Source organism: Accipiter gentilis, chromosome 1 (genome assembly GCF_929443795.1).
Source record: "Accipiter gentilis chromosome 1, bAccGen1.1, whole genome shotgun sequence".
Classification (NCBI taxonomy): Eukaryota; Metazoa; Chordata; class Aves; order Accipitriformes; family Accipitridae; genus Astur; species Astur gentilis.
In genome coordinates, this window is record NC_064880.1 from 17,410,691 (window position 1) to 17,434,402 (window position 23,712).

At 36.8% G+C, this 23,712-nt stretch overlaps 1 protein-coding gene across 5 annotated transcripts in view; it reads right to left on the minus strand.

Moving 5' to 3' along the window:
- Positions 1-7,486: 7,486 nt before the first annotated feature.
- NCKAP1 (NCK associated protein 1) overlaps positions 7,487-23,712 on the minus strand; it is a 61,545-nt gene continuing 45,319 nt past the window's right edge. For all 5 annotated transcript variants that reach the window (XM_049814034.1, XM_049814026.1, XM_049814017.1 and 2 more), the window contains 8 exons: positions 22,337-22,430; positions 21,549-21,631; positions 20,996-21,076; positions 16,794-16,887; positions 15,074-15,190; positions 11,124-11,233; positions 8,357-8,446; positions 7,487-7,746 (listed from right to left, as the gene is read on the minus strand). In XM_049814034.1, coding sequence (XP_049669991.1) covers positions 7,630-7,746; positions 8,357-8,446; positions 11,124-11,233; positions 15,074-15,190; positions 16,794-16,887; positions 20,996-21,076; positions 21,549-21,631; positions 22,337-22,430 — 786 coding nt within the window. In that variant the 3' untranslated portion in view covers positions 7,487-7,629. The remainder of the gene's footprint in view (positions 7,747-8,356; positions 8,447-11,123; positions 11,234-15,073; positions 15,191-16,793; positions 16,888-20,995; positions 21,077-21,548; positions 21,632-22,336; positions 22,431-23,712) is intronic.

Genomic DNA, 23,712 nt, shown 5'->3' on the forward strand with positions numbered 1-23,712 from the left:
CTCCAGATGGAGCATTTAAGGCAAAAAAACCTGCCAGCGTCTATAATTCCATATACATTGCACAGCATTTCTAGTCTGGCCCCTGCAGAAATAATGTGAGATGCCCAGCTTAAAGGCCATAACCACTCAGAATTTAATTTTGTTAAACCGTGAATTTACTATTTCAGATTTACAGCCTCTCCGGTTGCATGGCCCAAGTCTGCCTCTGCTCCTGCTTACCCAGATTTATTAGCAGCACCCAGCAGTATTAAGTACTGAATCACACCCGTGCCTAAAAATAAGCCCTGCACAAACAGTTGAGTTTTACAGTTACAGCCTAAGATTGCCAGGTGCTGAAACTCAGACTCACCGCTGATTTCAATGGGAACTGATTGTATTTGACATGCCCTAGGATCAAGTATTATCTATAAACAGAAGCCAGCACAGGTCCCGTGTATTTTACGCATGTTTTCTGCAGTTACTGGTGGGGTCACAAAGAGCTCTGTATGGGAACCTCAGCAAGTTTAGGAAAAGAAACATCACCTTTCCCCTAGAGCTTTTACTACTAACACACCTGCGAGCCACACAAACAGCAGATGCTCTAGTAAGCTGAAAACTATGAAATCTAATTCTATAAAACCAATTTCATTTTAAGAAGTCAACCCACACGCCCAGGAGTTTTTAACTCGCCCCGTTGCCTTACATGCACGCCTGGACTGCACCCTCGCTCCATCAGATCCCTTACAGCAGTAAGCATGCACAGCCGATGATGCTTTCCAGATGAGTAGCTCCTCGATGCTTATTTTTAACTTCACAACTCAGTTTCTCGTCCTGTTTCTGATTTACTTTAAAATCCGGCATAGTTGCTGAGGCTGTAGCTGCTGCTGTGACTTCGCGAGGGTGTTCATTCATGTTCTACCACTTCATTTTTACTTCTGTGAGAGATAGTAATGAAGGTAGAAAATAGGTGTAGAAAGATTCACAAAAATTAAGGAAGAGCGGGTGGTCTATAAGCATAAATACCATAACACTATTTAAGCCATAATGCTATTTAATGTGAAGCCATTACACAGTAACATGATCCACAGCCTAGCCTAAAGTAAGTGCCCAGTCCCCTCAAAAATTTTGTTTTTTTATTTTTGAGAACCCTTTCCTTGCTCACCCAATCTTTCAGCCCTGTGCAGCAGTCCAGAGCATTGAGTACATCCAGCGATTTACAGTCACTTCAAAGTACGCACTGGGCCACGCTAAAGCTCTTCCCCCCACCAAAAAAAGGTGATTTGGGGAATATTCTGGGAAGTTTTGGACTTTCAGATCACAGTTCTTAATCCCACACACACTTTAGTTGTGATAGAATGAAAATCATGCCCAGGAAATTATTAACATGTTTATCTTCCTCCAGTTCCCTGATGATATTAAGGATTTTTTTTTTAACTAAGAAATAAAAAAAAGAAGTTAAATAATGGGGTGATAGCATTAAGAACTACATGTTTTAAAGTTGCTTTACTTCTCTACTCAAACTTCCATAGCTGAACTAATACCAAGTGAAAAAGCCAGTGGCATTTTTCCAGAAAATATGTTTTAAGCATGGCTATTTCGCCGTCCCTCCCCTAGTATTGTTTTCACAAGATCCATAAAACTAACCTCCCAACAAGCTTTTCTCAGGCTAGGGTTGCTTGTTTTTGGTGGGGTTTTTTCCACATTTATAGACTGTCATACAACAATGCTGCTTTTTTCCTCTCCCCAAAGCCACAGGCTTGCTTACCAAAATTGGAAACACAAATCCTTTTTTAGCAGTATAGCTCACAAGCAGACACAGAAATATTTGCCAGTTTAACTGGACAGGAATAACTTCATCAAGGTTTTGTGTATTTTACCTGCTTACTATGGACTAATTAAATACCTGTTGAGCCCATCCTCTGTTCACAGGGCTGTCAGTCACCATGCTGGAATCATTAGAATACAAGTTTAAAAAAAGGCATTTTCTAATACCACAGGATTTTTTATTGGTAGCTTTCCTTAGGGAGAAGGCAGCAGGGGTTCTACCTGCTTCACATCTCAGCTCCAATCTCAGCTTTTGCAAACTACCCACACCCTCACAGACCCATCCCACTTGATTCAAGCAGTGTATATGGTGGTTTTAAAGTAGTCCTCAATGGTTATTATGGCCTTTAATTTCATTCTCCCCCTTCACGTTGGGGTCACTGGGTGTTTAACATCACATAGGCCTAGAAGTTGAAGTCTAGGCACCTCAATGTTACTCTAGAGGCTGTGTCCTTACTCACTGTTCTCTGTCCCCATCACCTAGCTGCAAAATTACAATATTGATACGCAACTTCTCTTTTCTGCTGCTTGGATCTTCTGCTAATAACTGGGATTTTGAGAAACTCCAAGGTAATGTTGGTTTCAAAGCTCCAGGATCCTTCCTGAAGGGCATCTGATACCTATTGCAACTACGCTAAGTGTCAGCTTGGCCAACAAAATCCATGGGATGGTGCCCATTTCCACCAGCTGAAGAGACATATTTAAAACCAAATGAACTGACTCCACACGCTCCTTAGCAAATGATTGTGACCACTTTCAATAGGCACCTGTGCCACCACAGATTAACCAGCAAAAAATTAGTATTATACAATAAAATTCAAATGCATTATTACTGTCTTGTCACTATGGTTTCCCACTGAGCTTTTACTAGATGAAAGTTCACGTATTTTCTTGGCATTCAAACAAAAATCATTATGAAAATAGTGGTGCAATTATTTCCCTAATAAGGTTACCTCTACAGCAAATGTCACAGGCACAGCCCATTTTCACAGCTGCTTTTCAGCCCTTTGAAGTGCTTTGTTATCCAAAAAAATACACTGCTGAGATGAACTTTCACTTATGTGATCTCATTGTAACACTAAACATCATTCCTGACATCTTCCACTTTAACAACATAAATGGAACTAAATCCAAAGAGCACAGACCATCTTTAGTGTTTCACTGTAACAGCCATGAGAGAGATGTTCCTACCCAGTTCTGCTGACTTGGTCTTGGCAAACACATGCTCATGCCAAGATGCCTCAAATTTTTACACTTTCAAGCATCCTCTATTTACAAATGATCCTAAAGCTGCACAGGTTTGCTTCATGTACAGAGTGGAAAACAGATGAGAGCTCAGTTGAAATTTTTAAATGCAATTCTGAAGTCTGTGAGATACAATCCAGATTTAATCCATGAAGTGTCAAATAAGACTTCAGAGTTACAAAATGGACTCAGAGTCACTGAGCAGCATCTTTCCCGACTTCTCCGAGCAGTCTGTGATCATCACTTTCAACTCTCCCCTTACCTCCCTTTTCTTTTCACTCCTCTATCATTGTAATTAGCATAAGATTGATTTACAGTGCATTCTTAGTTTTACTTCTCTTCCCTTTGTGTGCCTATGCAAGGAACGGTTTCATTGCCATTGTGTCCTTGCTATTATCAAAAAGATTATAATTTAACTTGTATTTAGAAATAATAACTGCTCTTGCCAAATGCAAGTCTTTTCTGCCCTGGCTGCCCATCGAGTTTACCTCAAATTTAGCCAAACTCCAAGGCTAATAACAAAGGCAGGGAGGGCAAGAGCAGAAGAGTTTGCAGGTAGCCTATGATAACGCCTTCACCATCTTCCAGTTGCAACCTGAAGTGAGTACTGACAAGATATGAAATTATGTTGTTAATGGACAATGAACTGGATTTACTAGCATGAGGGTTTTAAACATTCAGCTGTAACAGCCTTGCAGCTCGCATCTGTACTGACACAGCTGTCAGGAGAATTTTTTACTATTTACCTTCAATATTTGTGAGAAGGGAATTTTTAAGATTGCTGTTATCATGAACAAGGCAATAGCCTGAAAGTCTATGCAAGGAACTATTCAAATCCGCTTGTTTACGCTATGCTCAACATATGCTTTTCATTCTGATTTTAACACCAACATTTTCTATTACTGAATTGTGTAAGACATGCTGACACTATATTCAGTGAGCAGGTCGTTTTGACCTTGTAGTACTAGAAACAGCATGACTAATAGCAAATTAGATATGGTTTTGGACACAGGACAGGGGGGCATTTTGATTTTGTTATGCGTTAGTACAAATATTTATAGACTTTGTAACACAACAAATAGCACAAGCATAAAAAAAGGGAGTGGTCAATTCAAGTAAAAAAAACTTTTGTCTTTTCAGAGGAAGATATACCTTTATCATAAAAATTATTTAACAATTGTATTTCAAGAAAAAAATAGGCAGAACTTCAGTATTTTTGAAAACTGGTTATTTGACAACACTGAAAACGGTGGTCCTCATCCATGAAAACTACTTCTATAGTATCCCAAATGTATTATGGAGTTAAAAGATGCTTGAATTTGAATACAAAAACAATTTGAAGCCTATGTCTAAAAAACTCTTTTATTGATTCAACAGAATAATTGGCCACACCTACAAACCTAGCTTTGAGTTTAGTTCAGCTTGACAGAGTGATTCACCTAAAAAAACGTTAATAGCATTAGTTCAGACATACCCATGCTTACAGAATTTATAATAGTTACCGGTAAGTAACTGATAGTTCACTCTGTAGTATGAATCATAATGTTGAAACCCAGGACCAGGGAAACTTTTGGCAAAAATAGAGTTTAGAGGCACGGGATATTTACTTGTGGTCGAGAATTCTTGACTCTGGAATGAATAACCCCTGAAGTCATACAAGCCCACGATGACCTGCTGAAGAAGGCTCATATCTTTCCTCAAATCACCGGCCTCATTTCAACATTTTCTGGGGAGAATGCTATTCTCCAGTGCATCAAAACTAGTATACTCTGAGTGTCAGTTTGGTTACCAACTCCTTTTCCTGTCTAGAATACAAATTGCTACAGCAAAAAAGGTTTAATGGTAGCCATTATTTTCAATGGTAATCTTTTGTCCTGATGGACACAATTTTTAAATAAATAAAAAAAACCCCAAACACAGTTTTCTGGGCAGCAACAGGACATTCTTCTTCCATGCTCTCTCTCATGAGGCAGAGCCCTCCCCCGCGAATTAGACATTTGATCCAAACTGTCTCCATATTGGACCACCTCAGCTGTATTGTGCTTCATGCTCCAGGAATTACAAACACTTCTGGAAACGCACAAAAAGCCACCTGAGATGAGTCGGTATACAATGTCAACAGTTGAACTTACTAAGTTGTGGTGTTGCTGGCTCCAGAGGAAAAATTCCTTCTCTACCTTCTTTCTCAACAAACTGTTCAACAGGCTTATTATGGTTTGCGTGGTACATGGACACAGGCTGCCTTGAGGACTATACTTGATGTGCTCTGCCTTCCACAAGCAGGCTGAACCCTGAAAAGCTTTGTGGTAGCTCAGCTGAAATCAGAAATAATAGAAATACAGCAAACAAGAACAAAGCAAGGACACCCTCCCACTCCCACCCCAAACGCCTCCAAAATCCAACCAATACATGGATGAGTCCACATAATTCTTCCCCAGTTTCTCATTTCTTTGGTTTGGTGCTGAGCTTGCTCTGAGTTCTCACAGGAAGGGTAGTTAAAACGGCACCGTCTCAGGCCTTTGTGTGCCAGACAACACAGCGCAATTACGTAAGGGCTCCCACAGAAACTGCCGAGTCTGAAAGGTTCACGACTAAATCTAATCCGACTGCATCAGAAATCGCTTCTTACAGAGATACTGCACTTGTTATCTATTTGTCAGAGATCACCTATTTTCTAGGCTTATTTCAGTAACACCTCAGCAGAAAGCTGACAGCGATCCAAGGTAAATGACCAAATACAATTGCTTTGTACTTAAAAAGATTAAAGACACAAAATAGGTTATTTCTTAAACTTCAATTTTTCAAGAATCAGTCTTGAAAAAAGGCATTATTTTTCCAGAAAAGGCTACATTACAATCAAAATGTTAATTAAAATCAAGACATTTGAATGTATTAGATTATAAATATTACAAACTAGAACTCAAAGTCTCGCACTTGACCTAACTTCTTTATGAACAAACTTATTCATTGTGGTACTAAGTTATCAATTTAAAAACAGTTCCACGGTTATAACATAAAATGCATAATTAGGAAAAATATAGATGTACTGTCTTACTTCCTTAGGACAATTTTATTCCAGTACTTTTTTCCTCTGGACAGAGGAAGCTATTGTAACTGAGCACACAACAGCTCTTTCATAATAGAAAAAGTTACCAGCATGCACATAAGTTGCATCAAGAACAGGGGCTCTATACAATGTCCAGAGCCTGTTGAGAAACACATAGCTTTTATATGCTGTGGATTAAAGAGCACAACCATCTGGTCAGCTTTCAGGCTAAATGAGCCAATGTTATCCCTGCATGCCAATTTGCACAATTGATAAAAAAAGGCCTATTATACATCTGTCTCAGTAATGTCTGATGTTACAGTTTTAGCAACACTCTCCTGTTTTATGATTATTTCAACTTTTATATTTTAACAATACACTTACTTCCATGGGTGCAATTGGCATCGCTACGTACTATAGAAATGCTTTTCTTGCTTTATTATGTAAAATAAAAATTTAAAGGATAATGGCACTAAACTGACACTTTTTACATTGCTTTTAATTCCTTCTTCCACCTTTTTACAAGATTCACTATCGCAGAAGCCAGAAGGTGAAGGATTAAAAGAAGTCTTCACATAAAAGCTCTACGGATTGATATTTAATGAACTGCGAGATGTAAATCAATGCACAACAGCACAGTTTAAGCTTAAAATACTAGGATAACATTTATATTAAAAATAATTCACCTACAGATAATACAGTCTAGTGTTTATTGTATGTTATGGAAGGTACACTTGAATTTCAAAAATTTAAAACATATAAAAAGTGGTTAAGGGCTAACATTTTATCAACATGTGATAAATGTGTAAGAATGTTTATTATACAGCAGGGTACAATGGTAGTGTTAATGCCAACAGGGCACCACAGAAGTTAGTTTAAAAAAATTTCCACTATGCTTTATACAAACAACACCACTTGCTGTTGTTTAAGAGTATTAGGAGAGGATTGCTGTCTGAAGGATAAGCAGTCCTATAACATTTTTAATGTTAGATAGTGTCATAGTACGTAATTGGTGAATGTTTCAAAATAAAACTAGAAATGCTGTAATTACTTCACAGAAATGCACATCCAATATTTGTTTTCAATAAGAACAATAGGTACAAGATTATAACTCTCCCTATATGAAATAATTTACACACAGATGAAAGCTACACTATCTAAAATAATCACTAAATACTTTTTTCTTCTGGGAAATAAACAAGCAATTTTTGTTTTGCATGATCAATATCAAAAAACATTTAGCAGAAGTTGTATTTTTTTAAACATAACTGATGCTCTAAAGAAAAAAAAAATAAAAAAAAAAAGAGGAAGAAATGAGAAAGATTTTCCATGAATGTGCAACCTAAAAATCAACCAAGCTTATATTGTAGTACAACCATATTAAGAAACCACTGATCAGAAATACAACTTTATGGAAAAAGTTTATAATCCACAAAACTGTTCATCAGGCCATAAAGTAAAATAGCTCCACAGTTTACAGGTAAAACTGAGGCCACATAGATGCGTGCTATGTCTTATCTCCAGTAAGTAGATACTTAGGCAGAGGATGTGACACTTTGTTTGTAGACAGCATGGTATGCATTTCTCAGCAAGACATAAGGGAAACAAGACTCCAAGAGATCCATTGTCAGGAATGGAGACTCCTGCACAATCTGAAAAATACCAGAAACACAAGGTTTTGCAGAATACTTTCCACTGCCTGCAGCTGCTAATCTATTTCATGGAGATAATTCTGGTCTGCAGCACACCACCACTCACGTATTTCATAGCAAAAAGAAGTAATACAAAGTTTAAACGCTGGGGAGAAACACAATGCAATAAACTCACCTCTTGTCAAAGCTAGTCATTTAGCTTTCCTATATATAGTCATATAGCACTCCTGCTACTTCCAAAAGATAGAGAATACTGAAAGAAAAACCTCTGAGCAGAGCGGATTTTCCCTCACACATTCTGAACAGTGCTTCTTTAATGTGAAATTTCATTTTAATATTGTATGTACTAGATGATCAATGAAAATGATCTGAACAATGTGATACAATGTTCTAGGCGACAAAGGACGATGGTAAAAATGTGTCTGTGTGTGTTGGGGGAGTGAAAAAAGTTAATTTCTGACATTAGAATGCCAGGAAGAATGACATAAAATTATTTCCACTGGTTGATAAGCTGCAACACACAAGGTGACACCCAAAACGCCCTTGCTGAATGACACAATCTGGAGCCTATTCCTTAAGGTAGTAACACATAAAATAGACAAAAGCTTACCATGTCTAGTAGTAGGTAAACAGATTCTCTGTTCCTTGTAGTAGTTTTGTCCGTCTCCTGGCCAATCTTCAGTAGACTAGACGATGCAAGCTACATAAAAACCAGTATTTTGAAGCAATAAATATAACAATGTATTGATTGACTTTTGCTATTTTGCTATACACACACAAAACTTTTCTGAAGAAATCAATATCCTAGCCAACAGACACTGCAGTGTAATAATAACTACAAAGGAAAGTAAACCTGAACACACAAACCATCACTGGGCTTTAGTCTCAGTGAGCTTTTTTTTATTATTATTTCTAGCAGTGTTTAATAAGCAATATGTGCTATTTAGTACAAAAAGTGAATTAATTTATTGCAAGAACTTGTGGTTGTAAGCATTGGTTGATCATTATAAAGTTTACTGTAATTAATGACAGAACTTCTATGGGATCAAGAGCTCACTTTCTCTCTCCTTCCCAAAACGCATATAAACTTACTGCATTTTGGCAAGATTTAAAGCGATTGGAGTTTTTGTTGTTTGAAGTTATACCCGTTTTGCAATAGAAGAACAAATTAAGTTTTACTTCCTAAACTGTATTTTTAATTGAAGAAATGTCATCCTAAAAGTAAATGAATAATACTTTATCAGACCATGAGCAACCCTACAATAATTAGTTTTAAAAGATATACTGGAAACTTGTAACACATACTTAGGTATTTACAAGCTCAGGATGACAGAATACAGTAAAATACTTAATTTGCAGATGCATTGACAACCCATGTTTTCATGCCTTCCAGAAATTTGAAAAAAACCCACCAAAACCAAAAACACAAAACCCCCCCTCTTTTCAACTTTCAGATGTACAATCATCATTTATGCCCTCACATCAAGCAATGGCAATGTGCCTAAACCACATGTTTACCAGAAATGGATTTTAACTTAAAATGTTAACTTTAAAATCTAAATCAAGACTCCTCTTGAACAAATTCTGTCATTAATCAATTTGTAATATAAAGTGAATGTGCATACTTCAAAATAATCTTAACACATACTCATTGGTATTAAATAACCTAGTAAGCTTTTTCTGTACTTAATTAAGTTTGACAGGAAAGCAGATCATCCCAGGCAGTACATTTTCTTCTTAAGATAAATATTTTTCTTTCAGACTAACAGTAAGTGATATATAAAAGGTGTTAGAAAACAAAGATTATCAAAATATTTGAACAATCAAGTCATGGCCTGTACAGTAAAAGCAGTGGTCTGAAACCAGCTTGTAAACACTGAAAAAAATGCAAGCCTCATACCAAAAGTGTTTTTATCACATGAAACTATACTGGTTTCCTTCACTTGTCAAATGTATGCAACTTGACACAACCATTTCTTTCATCTTTTACAGCCAGCAGTTGCATTAGACAAGGTCAATGACCAAAGGTTTTTTCTGTTTTACAGAATGCAATGAACTTCCAGCAATGAAAGATCCTTTTAAGAAAAAAAAAAACCCCACAACAAAACCCAAACCAAACCAAACAACCCAAACAAACAAACGAATTGTTTCTGTGGACTTCTCAGAAAGTTACCATTATCCCATGCCTGTAAGTTTGCAAGACACCTAAAATAAGGGGGGGAAGAGATATTTTGCAAAATCAGTAGCTGCCATTTTAGCCTTTAGTTTCCCTTCAAGTATTGGCTTAATTAAGAGCCACTTTAAAAACTCTATTTCTACTCAGGCAGCACACCAAAATGTATTTAAAATGCATCACCACCAACTAAGGGCTTTTGATTTATTTTTTTTTTTAGCATCACTAAGGATTTCAGAAGCCTTGATCTTCAGCCTACTCTGAAGCATAAAAATTCCTCTTCCCAAATATCCCTGTAACATACCACTACCAGACAGCTACTGTTTAAAAACGGCAGACATGTCAAAAGGTACAACTCAAAAGCCACTCTGGAGTTGCTGCCTTTGAATAAGTAAAACAAACTGAGGAGTCCAACACATCATGGGAAAAAGTCTGCTAGACAGAATCTTGATTTTATACGCATTGCACATTTCTTTTTTTTGAGTCACAGGCCACCACAATGTAAGAGATGGTATGTGCTAGCTAAAATACTACGGATTATACCGGCGAAAAAAAAGACACTTGGACTGATTTGCTGGTGTTACTTCCCAACATCAAACACAGCTGACTATTGCTAAAAGACTGCTACTAAATTTAATCTACATATAGACTTGTATTAACAATATGCTTTTGTCTCTGGTGCACCAAACCCAGATGTATATGAAATCAATTGTATTGCACACCAAATTAATATTACATTTTTCACCTGAATTTGAAAATACTTCCTGAAGTCAACAGATATTTTTTCTTGTTAAGATACAAATTTTAACCTTTTGCTAGACTTCAGAAAAGTAACTTACACACCTGATTTTCTCCTAATCAAAATTAACACTGTATTATACAGTAACTTTAGTTTCTCTGCAATCTATAACTACAGGAAAATAACAAGCATTACAAGCATTATGAAGCAATATTGCTATTGGAATAAATCTTGGTTAATCAATACTCATCCATACTAATCTAAATCTTTACATTTACATACAGTGATTAAAATTACTCATAGCTGATTGCTGCTGTAAAGGTAGCACTTGCAATGCAAACATTAATTATTTAATGACAGCACTGTGCAAGCTAGACTATGTATAAAAACAGATTGAGGGGCATAAGGGGGTGGATTTAGGTGGCATTTTAGAGGGGCTAGCTCTAGAAATGAAGTTATACATACAGCCAAAAACTCTTTAAGACGGTCTTCAATGCTTCCCTTGTGGATGGTAAATAAAGCTGCAGCAATCTGGTTGATAGCTTTTGCCAAGCAATGAATGTTGTTGCAATGCCCTAAACAAAAACATACACAAATTACCTCAGCATCATGTTTGAAAATGACAGTGTTCTTTGGAAAATATCACCAAAGAGTAAACAGACATCACAATGAAAGATCAATTTTTAGCATCCTACACAACGGGAGCAAAGTACTGGTACTTTGAACTTGGTATCAGGAAAGCCACCAGAAGTACAGATCTCCCTTCTGAATGCTGTAATGATCACAAAGATCCCCATGGGTTTTAGAAATAAGGAAATATAATGTATTGGAAGTTTATATGGCCTCTACAAAACTTGAGGGTATTACCACTTGACTAGGCTAAGAAGACACATGCAAGCAGCATTTTTCCACCTAATTGGCTATTTTTCTCCCCTCTGTGTAAAGGAACAAGTTGGCATGCCCAGACAGCATTCATCCAAGAGAACTACAGGAACTCAAGAACAAAACTGTTGAATTGCTAATTGCTGTACATAACATCTTGCCTAAAATTCACCCAGGCTTCAGAGGCCTGGAAGGTGATTAAACACCACCAGTTTTCAAAGAGAGCACAACTGCTCCTCAGTAAGCCTGATAGCTCTTCTAGGCAAATTAAATCAAGTCTACCACTTTACAACAAAATTAATAGACACCTGAGCAAATATCTTGGGAAAGTGCTAGCATATGAAAAGGACGACATCTTTGGAGTTAGGAAGCATACAAGCATGCAAATACAACTGATTCCTACTAACTCTTTTTGACCACTGCTGAGCACTGAGCTCATTTTTTCATTCACTCATTTATCGTAACTCCAAGATCATGTCTGAACAGTGAGGTCAGCTGGACCCCGTCACTCCACATGAGAAAAATTTTTTCCCCATGCATATCACTATTCTTACTTAAAATTAATTTGATCTGTCATTCTGTTGCACAATTTACTCAGTATCATAATATCTATCTGCACCTCTTTACTCCTCTAATATCCTCAATAACTTCACATGGTATGAAAATTTGCTCACCTCACTCTTCACCGTACTTCTGGGTGGTCTATGAGTATGCTGACTAGTAGGTCCCAGCAAAGATCTCTACGGATCTCCACCAGCAGGCCTCCCCAGAGTTGATACTCCTACTCTGTCTCCAATTTTTCAATTAAATATTGCTGCATGAATATGCTAGTCCAAAAAAAGAGCACCACTTTCCTTGAACATCAGTCAAGAACATCTGTTCTGCTTAATTCTGATGACTTAAGTTTATATTTACTTTTGAAATGGCTTGATTTTTTGAAGTGACTTCATTTTTATGTCTCAGAGACTGTAGAAAAAGCATCATCAAGGGAATTCAGCTGACAAATCTTTGTCTTCCAACCTGCAGCAGGTTTCAAGTCTTTAGAAAAGGCTATGTCTCTCGTAGACTAGTGTTCTATTCTAGCCTCTAGACGACAAATTAGTCCTCTAGCCTGGTATTTGACTAGCAGTTCAGATTTCTCACTGGGAACAAATGTAACGGTCTGTTAGAGCCTGAGCCTTTATCTGGAGCTAGTGGAAGAATACAGGCTTGATCTTGAAGCAGGCAGAGAGAACACAGACATTGCTAAAAGCTGTCCAAGAACTGTCTGCATTTGGGAGGTATGTCTTGTCAGATTAGAAAGCTGAAACTCCTTCAAATCTGTGACTTGTTGATGGATGAATTTGGGATTTGTCCAGGGAATTTACTTCATAAAAAAGCAGCATTCGTTAAGCCCTCATTCTGTAAATAGCATCTATATTAAATGTCTAAAGCCAGATGTTCTACAATAAGGGCAGGACACAGGAAAAAGTAATATTATGCAAGGAAGGCAGGACTGACAAGGTCTATTCTGTTTGTTCAGTTATTTTTGTAAAGTGAACATATTTTATATAATCCTCTTGCCAGACTCTTTTCCTCTCAATAAAAAAGAGCCCACTCAGTAAAGAATTACATAATACAGAGGCCACATCTCATAAAATCAGTTGCAACTCCTACTACGGGCTTATTTGAGTTCTAGATGTAACTTCTCTCCAGTCACAGTTTTATGAGATGTTATTAACTGTACTTACTTTAAGAACCCACTTTGAAACAGGCTTTGTCTGACTTCATGTTAAGAGTTACTGAATGTAAATGAAATTGCAGAAACTGGAATATTTAGGCTACGTGATATAAAACAAGCAGAAGGTAGAACTATCTGTTGTTTCAGCCTGCTAAGACCCTGAGGACTTGGAAGAGAGGGGAGTTTGAGGGAGGCAAACCCGTATGAGCTCTAACCTGCTGCAGAACCTCTAGCTAGCCTGACCAACGTTCTTAGAAATAAATTTGTAGAGGGATGAATGTGAAAATATAATTACCGTTAAAAACTTTCAGTAGTGTTCCCCTGGCAAGTAGTACGAGTTTTGAGACACCACAGTAAGAAAGATGTTTTTGAAGGAGAAATTGGTAGCAGAAAGTGCTTCCAGAGGGTTTATTTTACGAAATATAAACAAGTAATATTTAAGAGATGTGGCCTTAAACATACATAAGCAAGTTCATTTGGACTGAGTTAAGAGAATCAATCTGATTGTCCTTTATCAAGTAAGTTTCTACCTGTGCCCCTCACCAATCACATTTCATATTCCCTGCTGTTGCCTGTATTCTGAGATTTTTCTTCAACCATCATGACTTTGAAGAATCTCGCAAAAAGCCATACAAATACTGTGAGTGCAGATAACATGAAACAACTATGCAGGTTACACGTTGTTCTCCTTATTCATCATAAAAAGATGTTGACTTTAACATTGATTTGAAAAGTTTGGAATTTTAAAGTCCTACTCATTGCATCAGAGATTTATCCAACTTTTTCACAATTGACAAAAGGCTACATTATTAATTTAAAATGAAACTAGAGTTAAAAAATCCCTAATCTCTCAAAACTGAAGAAAATGTTAATTAACCCAATTTAAAACAATAAGCTCAAGACTCTCAAAAAATATGATCTGCATACTATATTAAGTAACACAGAAGGCTTTCAGAATTTTTGGTCTTTTCCTAGTACTTTAAATTTTCAGAAGTCAGTTCAGACACAGTTTTTGTGAGTTAAATTTTGACTGGATTAAAAATAATGCAAGTTTAAAAGAAAAAATGGAAAAAACACAGTGTACCCAGTAAATGGATGCAGAATAAACATGGTCTTTTATGTGAGCCCTCCTACACATCACAAAGGAAATAGCTTGAACAGCTGAAAGGTGATTTTTGTGTGTGTTGGAACAATTTTGTCAGTCTTTTTTTTTTCCCCAACTTAACTTTGTCTGAAAGAGAACTTTTTTTTTGGATTACATGCAAAGAATTTCCTTGAAGCAAAGATTATTTTTTTTTTTTTTTTTTTTTTTTAAGAAAGTTGAACTACTGCATAGGATATAATTCTGTTCACAGCTTACACCTTCCAGATTCTGTTTTCAAAATTTTATGCTTAGTAATATGAACAGCATATTAAATATAGAAAAGACACCTTGTATGAGTGGCCCAAAGCCAATGTAAAGATTACTAAAACATCTATACTATTATATCATAAACCTCACACTAGTTAATGTAGAATGTATGCTCTAGCAATTCCACATACTAGGACGAGATTGCCCCCTACAGTATCTGAACTGTTCTTAAAAACTCAAGTAGAAGGCTGATTTTTCATAAAAAGTTATCTCAGACAAGAGTTAAGTAAATGCTTTTTAAAGCAACTTTCAGAAGAAATTTCCTGGATTAGAGCTAGCTGATTTTTAAATTTTGTTCACTACAAAATGTAAATAAATATTTAAAGCAAAAGTATTCAAGAAACGATCAAGACTATTATGAAGAAAGTTTTCAGTGCAAATTTTTAGCTGATTTTACGTTACCTTCAATGGCGGGGCTATACTGAGACATCACATTACTAGCCAAAGTCGGTAAGGAGACTGCCACGAAGACCATGAGAAGGCAAGCAATTTTATATTCTTCTTCTGGACTAATGTTTTCTAGAAACAAAACCAAAGTTCTTCAATTAAAGAAGTCATCTTAAAGTATTTCCTTTCAACTGCAGGTAGTTTAGAATATAAAATGTTTGACCAAACTGAAATTTAAACCCATCAACAACAAACTCAATGTTTGCATTGTGAAAGGAAAAACAGTATGTCAATCTTGCCTGAAGACACCGGATGGAGCTTCAAAATGTCCAGTTTGTTATCTACAAGAATGAAGGCAAGCTGCTGCCACCTTGTCACTTCTAACCATTTCATTACTAACACTTTCATATGCTGAGCTGAATAGTATTTTTACAGCCTGGTGTAAATCCAGTTACTGCTCTGAGGTGAGGAGAGGTTCTCTCGCACTCTCCCTTTGGTAAATGAGCAGAAAATGATGTGCACTCACGTCAACTCACACTAAAATCTTGTGTTTTCAGAAATAGCAGCATCACCACACCTTAGCATAAGATTAGTTTTTAAACAAGTCAACAGCTGGTGAAGTAGAGTACGTGTATCTGTACAAACTGAATTACTAGAAGCAAAATACTTCAAAGTGCAAAGGTAAGAATCAAAATACACGATCCTAACAAACCATGAAAATATACAGAAATTCCCTGTCTCGTTCACCCAGCTTAAACATTCACAGCTGCACCACGATGAAAATAATCTATTTAAAATGCCATTTCAAATACTAGCTATCTTCCAAAGATATACCTATGTATATTACACATATTATGTATATAAAACAAATACACTTTTTTTTAAGGTACACTAAGAAATTGTGCTCGACACTTAAGTTTGAATATTAAAATGCCCCTTGAAATTAGCTGCATTTTCCCCTTCCAAAATAAGTACTATTAAAGCAAGAAAAAACAACTTAGGAAGCATTTAAAATATTCATGATCTGATTATAACGCTAACTATCCATTACACACAGGGGAAAAAAGTAATAAAGTGCTCAGTAAGGAAGACAGGGAAAAAAGCTGAAGAGTGTCAAAAACCACTTAAGAGCCTTAATTCATGCCCTCAAACCTGCCAGAGTAAACAAAACTGAAAAGCTTAGACAGTGGTGCTTTAAAGCAAATAAGATTAAACACTATATATGTTAGAACATTCAGATGTTTATTTAACCATGTTTCCCCTTGTAAGCTCCATGTTAACATTGGTGTAACACACCAATAACACAATGTTGTGAAATTTGTGAAGTGCTTTCAGCTGGCATTTCAGCTCCTAATGCCTACTTAAGTGACACAGATTTGTTACAGATCTGTACAATGGAACTGATCATGTCCCTAGTTGTTCACAACAGAGTCCTATTTTCATTGTCTTCAAATTACAGCAGTTTTCACCTTTAGCTATTAAACTCCTTCAACATCTACTCGTTATTCCTTTCTAGGTCAACAAGTTAATTCACATGTGGTTGAAAAGATGCTCAAGCTAACACATTAGAAGGCAGCAGGCACAAATAATTCATGTTCTTATGCCATTTATGGAGATTGTCAAAGGAATAAAAAGAACCCAAGATACAAAAGAATCCTTCTAGCACTTTAAACACTTCCATGTCTGGGTGCATTTACTCCTCCCCCCCTCCCTTTTTAAAGTTGTAACTACTTACCTGATTTTTGGGAAGACAGTGCTACAACCAAGGCAGGATCAATCTCACAAGGCAATCCAGCAGCTGATGACAGTTCATATACATTCATTGCCACCTGAGGACCAGAAGAAAGATAATTACAAAGACAACATTGAATGGTTTTTGTGTAAACATGAAGCAGCACTGTTTTGCTGTCCTATTTAAAATGTTCATATTGGAGTTTGAGGCACTAAGGAATTTCAGAAACTTGGCTAAAACGAGATGAAGACACTCCACATTTTTGTTTGTTTCTAACCTACGCTGAACAGCTGGGTCAGTACTTTGTGTGCTAGGTTATACTTTCTTTTCGTCAAGCCAAACAAAGCTTGTATACTTTCTACAGTATCTCCAAAGCAAATATCCTGACTTCCAATCAGCTGTTTCTACACCTTTCTTCACTGTTCAAAAGAAACTAACAGATTTTGTCTACCAGATCTGAAGTATCAGCTAACATCTGCAAATACAGCATTTTTAGACAAAAGCCAAAAGTCACAATCTGGTGAAATATTAGAGTAAGGCAGAAACCTTACAACATTCAGATTTGATGCAGATTCAGTATCCAGTGATTCCAAGTGCCAAGAATTAGACTCTAAGAGGCCCTAATACCTGGAGGAACTAAGAGCATCTTGAAATGTATTCCATTTTCCAGTCTGTCCCAGGCTGTATCTTTTACTGCCATTAACAAACACTCAACACAGTTCTTCTCTCTTTCCCCAATTTACATTTTGGACAAAGTATCTGAAGTTCAGATGAATCTCTGCAAAAGCAGGTTTATACCAAATACAAAGGACTACAGGAAACGCGAGCAATGGGTCTTACTGCCATTAGCATTTGAGAAGTTTTACACTTTGCCCATAAATTCTCAAATACATGTGGTCAGCTGCACATAGGGGATATTGTGCAGACTAGCACTTGTGTGCGCCAGCCTGGCTACCCAAGGGCAAGTTCTGATATGGAAAGCATACAAAGTTATTTGCACAGTGCTACGCTGTGAGCAGGACATACTAGCTTGAGTACAGTCCTGCATCAAAAGAATCACTGAGCATCTGGATGGGAGCTGGTTTCCCACAAACTGTTTAAGGAGAAACAGTGGAACAAATGCAAGCCTGTTACTAAAAGCCTGTATACACATCCCAACAACTTAATATTAAAAATAACCAAATAAAAAAGGGGAACAAACCCCATTTTGCCAGTCACCCCAAATCATAAGTTTCGGGTATACTAAAATAAAAGTAACATTTCATAACAAGTATTTATTTCAACAGCTTTAAAGCTATTTATGCTTTGCTTGGTAAATTTAGTACATAGGAAATTACTATGTTATTATGTCCTAAATCATGACCAATCAGGCAATTGTCCCAATCCACTGTACAAAGCCTTGTAAAGATCTGTCTGTTGACATGCCTTCATTTAAGAAAAAACATTCTGTCTTATTGTCCCAAAAGAAGCCTTTGCTGCCTGCAACTGCACTGCTGTACGTGACAGGACTGTATGTTAGCAGGTTCATAGCACAGTTCTGGCCCTTCCAACAAGCTGTTTTCAAGACAAAGCTCTGGCAGAGTTGCGATGTAGCACATGTCAGAGTTCCCAGTATTCCCAGTAGGCACTATGGAGACAAGACTACACAGGTTTGGCTCCTTCTCCATGGCACAGTCCTCCAACATTATCCAGGCAAGCTACATACTCTCCAACAAGCCCACATGGCATCACACCACAAGACATGACATCAACAGTTGGTATCATGCGAACACCAGCATTGTGGACTATACCACAGCACTTAGAATTTATTTCAGACACGTTGAACTAGAAAAACACACACACAAAATAGGTATATTTAAGAATCACAGCAGAACTACAGCAGACCCAGAGAAGGCCAACAGCCAAATATTATGTGAAGCAGAGGCAACTAGGTGGTGATATGTGGCATGAACCAGAGAATAGTCCTCAGAATGGCTTTATTTAGCAGTAGATAGCTTTTTTTGCCATCCAGTTTTTCCAGTGACTGCAAATTACTCCAGTGACTTCCAGAAGAGAAGCAGCAAGTATTATGTTTTCTTGTATCTGCTGACACACGAGTTCAGTAATGTCTTTAAAGATCCACCAAGATGTTTAAAATGATCTGTTATCATCGGCTTATAAATATCAATGGTAGAATATGGCCTGCAATGATTACAGTTGCAGCTTTTATCCCACCCTATTTTTCAGCACCCTTTTGATACCAGAGGGTGCAAGAAGTTTTCTGAAAAGATCAAGCCAAGTAAGCAGTGAACTTCCCTTCTCATTTCTTCTGCATGCTGATTCCTCAAGTTCAATAACGGAACCTGATGCTTTTTGGTGATCAATGATTTTCTCTGTAACTATAGGCAAGAATTTTAGAAGGGCTTTTCTTGAGAAGTGCAAAGGCAGCTTGCATCATGTTGATATAACTTTTATCATGAGCCACTCAGTATCCTTGAAGTTAATTTTCCATAGAATTTCCACAGAATTCCTCTATTGTGGTATGAATTTCCATGTTTTCATGGCTGGTTTATCAGCGTTGCAAGTTTCAAAGAGTATGTGATTGTATTTTGGAGTGAAATAGCATACCTGGGCAATTTCAGTAACAACATATTCTTCATGCAACCTCTAATTCATTTTCAGACAGACTGCTAAACCGTGTCTTCTGAAATCATGAGGCCCGCCATAACAGACACTGAACTGTGCTTGTAATGTACTTTTAAAAAGGAGAAGGATGTTTTTTATTTAGTGGATCTTCACACACAACAGAACTTAAGTTTCTTTCCTCAGGAGTAAACAGCAAAATGTAAACTTTAGGTTCAGGAACTACAACATATTCTAGCCCTCAAAAAACATACTTTGCTCAAGAGCAGATATCCTGGTTTCAGCTGGGATAGAGTTAATTTTCTTTCTAGTAACTGGTATAATGCTATGTTTTGGGTTCAGTATGAGAAGAATGTTGATAACACACTGATGTTTTCAGTGGTTGCCAATTAGTGTTTAGACTAAGTCAAGGATTTTTCAGCTTCTCATACCCAGCCAGTGAGAAGGCTGGAGGGGCACAAGAAGTTGGGAGGGGACATGGCCAGGGCAGCTGACCCAAACTGGCCAAAGGGGTAACGTCATGCCCGGTATATAAACTGACAGAAGCTGGCCTAAGGGGATCGCTGCTCGGGAACTAACTGGGCATTGGTCAGCAGGTGGTGAGCAATTGCATTGTGCATCACTTGTTTTGTATATTCCAATCCTTTTTATTATTATTGTAATTTTATTATTGCTATTACTATCATTATTAGTTTCTTCCTTTCTGTTCTATTAAACTGTTCTTATCTCAACCCACAAGTTTTACTTGTTTTTCTCCCTGATTCTCTCCCCCATCCCACTGAGGGGGAGGGAGAGAGTGAGCAACTGCATGGTGCTTAGTTACCAGCTGGGGTTAAACCACAACAGCAGATTTCTAAAAATTGTTTCTGTAAAAGTGAATCAAGAGTTGGGCAATGTATATCCCACTACACATTTTCTGCAAATCAAATTGCCACAACACCGTTGCTACCAAACCTTCACAGGCTCCAAGCTGCAATAAGAGATTAAAAAAAACAGTTAGGCTGCAGCCATTAATGCATGCGTGTCTAGAAGCCATGTGATGTAGCGACAAGGGTTTTTTGATGGAAACATACTACCATTCAGAAACAAGGCACCTTATTTAAACTGCTAACTTTTTCCAAGCATTTCAGACCACGGGTTCACAAGAATTTTCAGTGTAAGGTCAAAATCAGACTTGTAGCTATGACATGCATAGAGCTCCATCCACACACACAGAGTCCTTGAAACATTTGGTTTTACCAGTTATACTGTTCGTGCTCAGTATTGAAGTGAAGCAGCTCAGTATTCTTCCCGTTATTGCTTCGTCATGTTTTAACACCTGATAAATTTTATTCTTAATTCTTTCCATGAAAATTCTCAAATGTGATCACAGGCAGATAGAGACTTGTGCTTATCCTATCAGTCGGTTGGTCTTTTTTCCCCAGAACATTAGGAGGCTGCAGATGCACAATTACTTAGCTCTTTGGAAAAAAAAGGGTGTTCTTTGTTTCTGGATTTTTCACACTAAGCATGAAAGTCCTGCCCCTTACATATTTTCAGTAAGCTCCAAAAATGACTCTATCACCCTTCAGGCCAAACATTACCTTCATGTCAGTCTCTCTTGGAATGTGATCTTTAAAGTCCTCGATGGAACTTACAAGGAAAGGAATGTGGTAGGATAAGACCTAAGAGACACAAACACATACAAAATGAGAAAAAATATTTCCGATGTTAATGATCAGTTAGACACTACCATTATTTTACTGGACTTACTAATTTTTTTTAACTGAGTTTTTATTTTATGTATATGAATTTGTAGATTTAAGACACTAAAGCCTAATAAATGCAAAATTAAGCTGTTTGCAAACAAAGTGAAAGTTTTTAAGATGTACTAAACACAGAAGACATTGAGAAACATGCTCAAACTAAACCCTGTATATTTTAATGTAACATTTCTCTGAACAGTACTCAAAAAGCAGGATTTCCCCACCCCCAACTTGCAATTCAAAGTTCAGTTATGACTGAGTATTGCCATTTTACCGACATGCCAACCTTATAAGAGGTAGCACTCCTAAATAGTGAAGCTTCAAATACCCTGTCATTCCATTAAATTAAATAAAATGAAAATTATTCGGAACATATTCAGTTATTTCTTACATCTCTAAGTGCTTCCTGTGCCAAGGACCGAAAAGACAAGATAACACCAATAATCGTCATTCTCTTCAAAACACTGTCAACAGCTGAAGAGAAACAAGAACAACAGTGAACAAGAACCTGTTGAAGTTTACAAGCTCAATTCTTCGAAAAAGAGAAAAACATTTAACAAAATACTGAAAAACACAAGGTACTGAAACAATGGCATTTGTTAAAAGAGCCAAAATAAACAGTACTTAAGCAGGTTTTTATAACTGAGTTGACAATGGGATTTTCAGTGCAAGACTACCCTGTTAACCACTTCATGGAATGAACCACAGCTGACAATATTGAATGCTATCACTAGTTATGTGTTTTCTTGAGGCCAAAAATGTCTCTTATGTTAGCTACTTATGTTAATTACATGTAAAAATCCTTCCAAAGAATGCAATAATTTATACTGTGATAGAATCAAATCAGAAACCTGTGTCAAAAAAGCCTGTGTTTTGTATTCTACAGCTATGCACCCGGTTTGCAGATTACTGCTGTTACTATGTGTTATCATCCCTGAAGAGATGCTCAAAGCTCACTGCTACTCTAGTGCCCATAACTAAATTAACACTGAAATCTCATTTTGTCTGTACATGAGAAGACTGGAAAATTTTGAAAAGATGCATCAGTTTATATGAACTCACATAGATTTTGCTGCTTCTGTATACCTAATACAGAGAAATTATTTCTTCTCATTTTCTTTACAAAGACAAAGATAAAACCCAACTCTTATCTTTAGTAGGACCTTGCTTGTTACCCACATGACAATCTTTTGAAGAGTGCTGCCATCTGGTCTGGCTTGTCAAAGCTGGTCCTCATTTGTGTTAGAACTTCAACATTCTCCACCACAAGTTTCTAAAATGAAGCAACGATTCAGGTCAGCTATAGGTTTCAGTTTGTTAACAGGATAAATGCATGGTTTAGGATATTTCAGTCTGGCAGAGAGGCAACTACACTCATGGAATACAGATGTACCCACTGTGTTCTTAATGGGACTATAATATCAGTATTATCGTCAGGCACTACTCTACACAAAAGCAAGCTCTGAATCAAAAAGCAGAGGATTAGGTACCCCTTGGAACATGGTTTTTATATTCAACAATTTGTACCACTTCTTAAAACAAGGGAATGAAACTCAGTAAAACCAGACAATAGCTCCTCATGGTATTCAGCTTTTAAAAGAAGATTATACATATATCAATAAAAAAGCAGATTCACAAAGTAATCCATTGTTTTGGGTTGCTCCTTTCAGTAGTTATGCTGTAAGGATTAGAAATATAATGTTAGTAAAATTGAAAAATGGAACGAAAAGTGCCAGAGTCAGATTGTTAAATCTTGGTGCAGTTTACTTGAAATTTTCTTCCATTATAATATAAATTAGAAATAGACACATTCACTCAAGCCCCGACACCTCAGCCTGAAGGGTATTTTTCATGTCAGTTTAACCAAAAGAAAAGAAAATGTGTGTATGTTTCTAATTTGTAACAGCTCTCATACATGCAACTTGTAGTATTAGGGTAAATGTAATAACTTTCCTGAAATCATTCTCCAAATATGTATCAGACTTAAATTTAAATTACAGAGATTGCATAATCACATCCATAAAATGTCAGATCCAAAAACGGTTTCTTGGTAGCTGAGGAACTTAATGTTGTGCCAAGTAGTATTTTTAAACTCTCTTCAAGCAAGAAATAGGTACTTTATTCTTACAAAAAATATTTTTGCAGTTTGAATGCCAAGTACCCTATTTCAGAAATGGAAAATACTATTATCTCTTTAGGTAGAGGACAACCAGCAGCTAAGAAAATTTAGGTATCTTGTATACTTCTGAACATTAAATGAAGAAGTGTTCACTTGCTTTAAAGGCCACTTAACTTAGTGCTTTGCATAATAAACAGTATCAGGGCAGAAAAGAACTGAAAGATGGAGGAAGAAAACAAGATATTCTGGATTGGGGGTCATCTTCCAAAGTGATTATTAACAGTTTTATTTTTCAAGTGGATACATTCCAATCCATCTTAATTATCAGGCAGCACAAACAAAAAGAGCAATGAGGAGGGAGCAGGGAAAACTACTCTTCATCAGACACGTAGAGCACTCTAAGCCTGGTACATAATTTAAGATATATCATATAAAA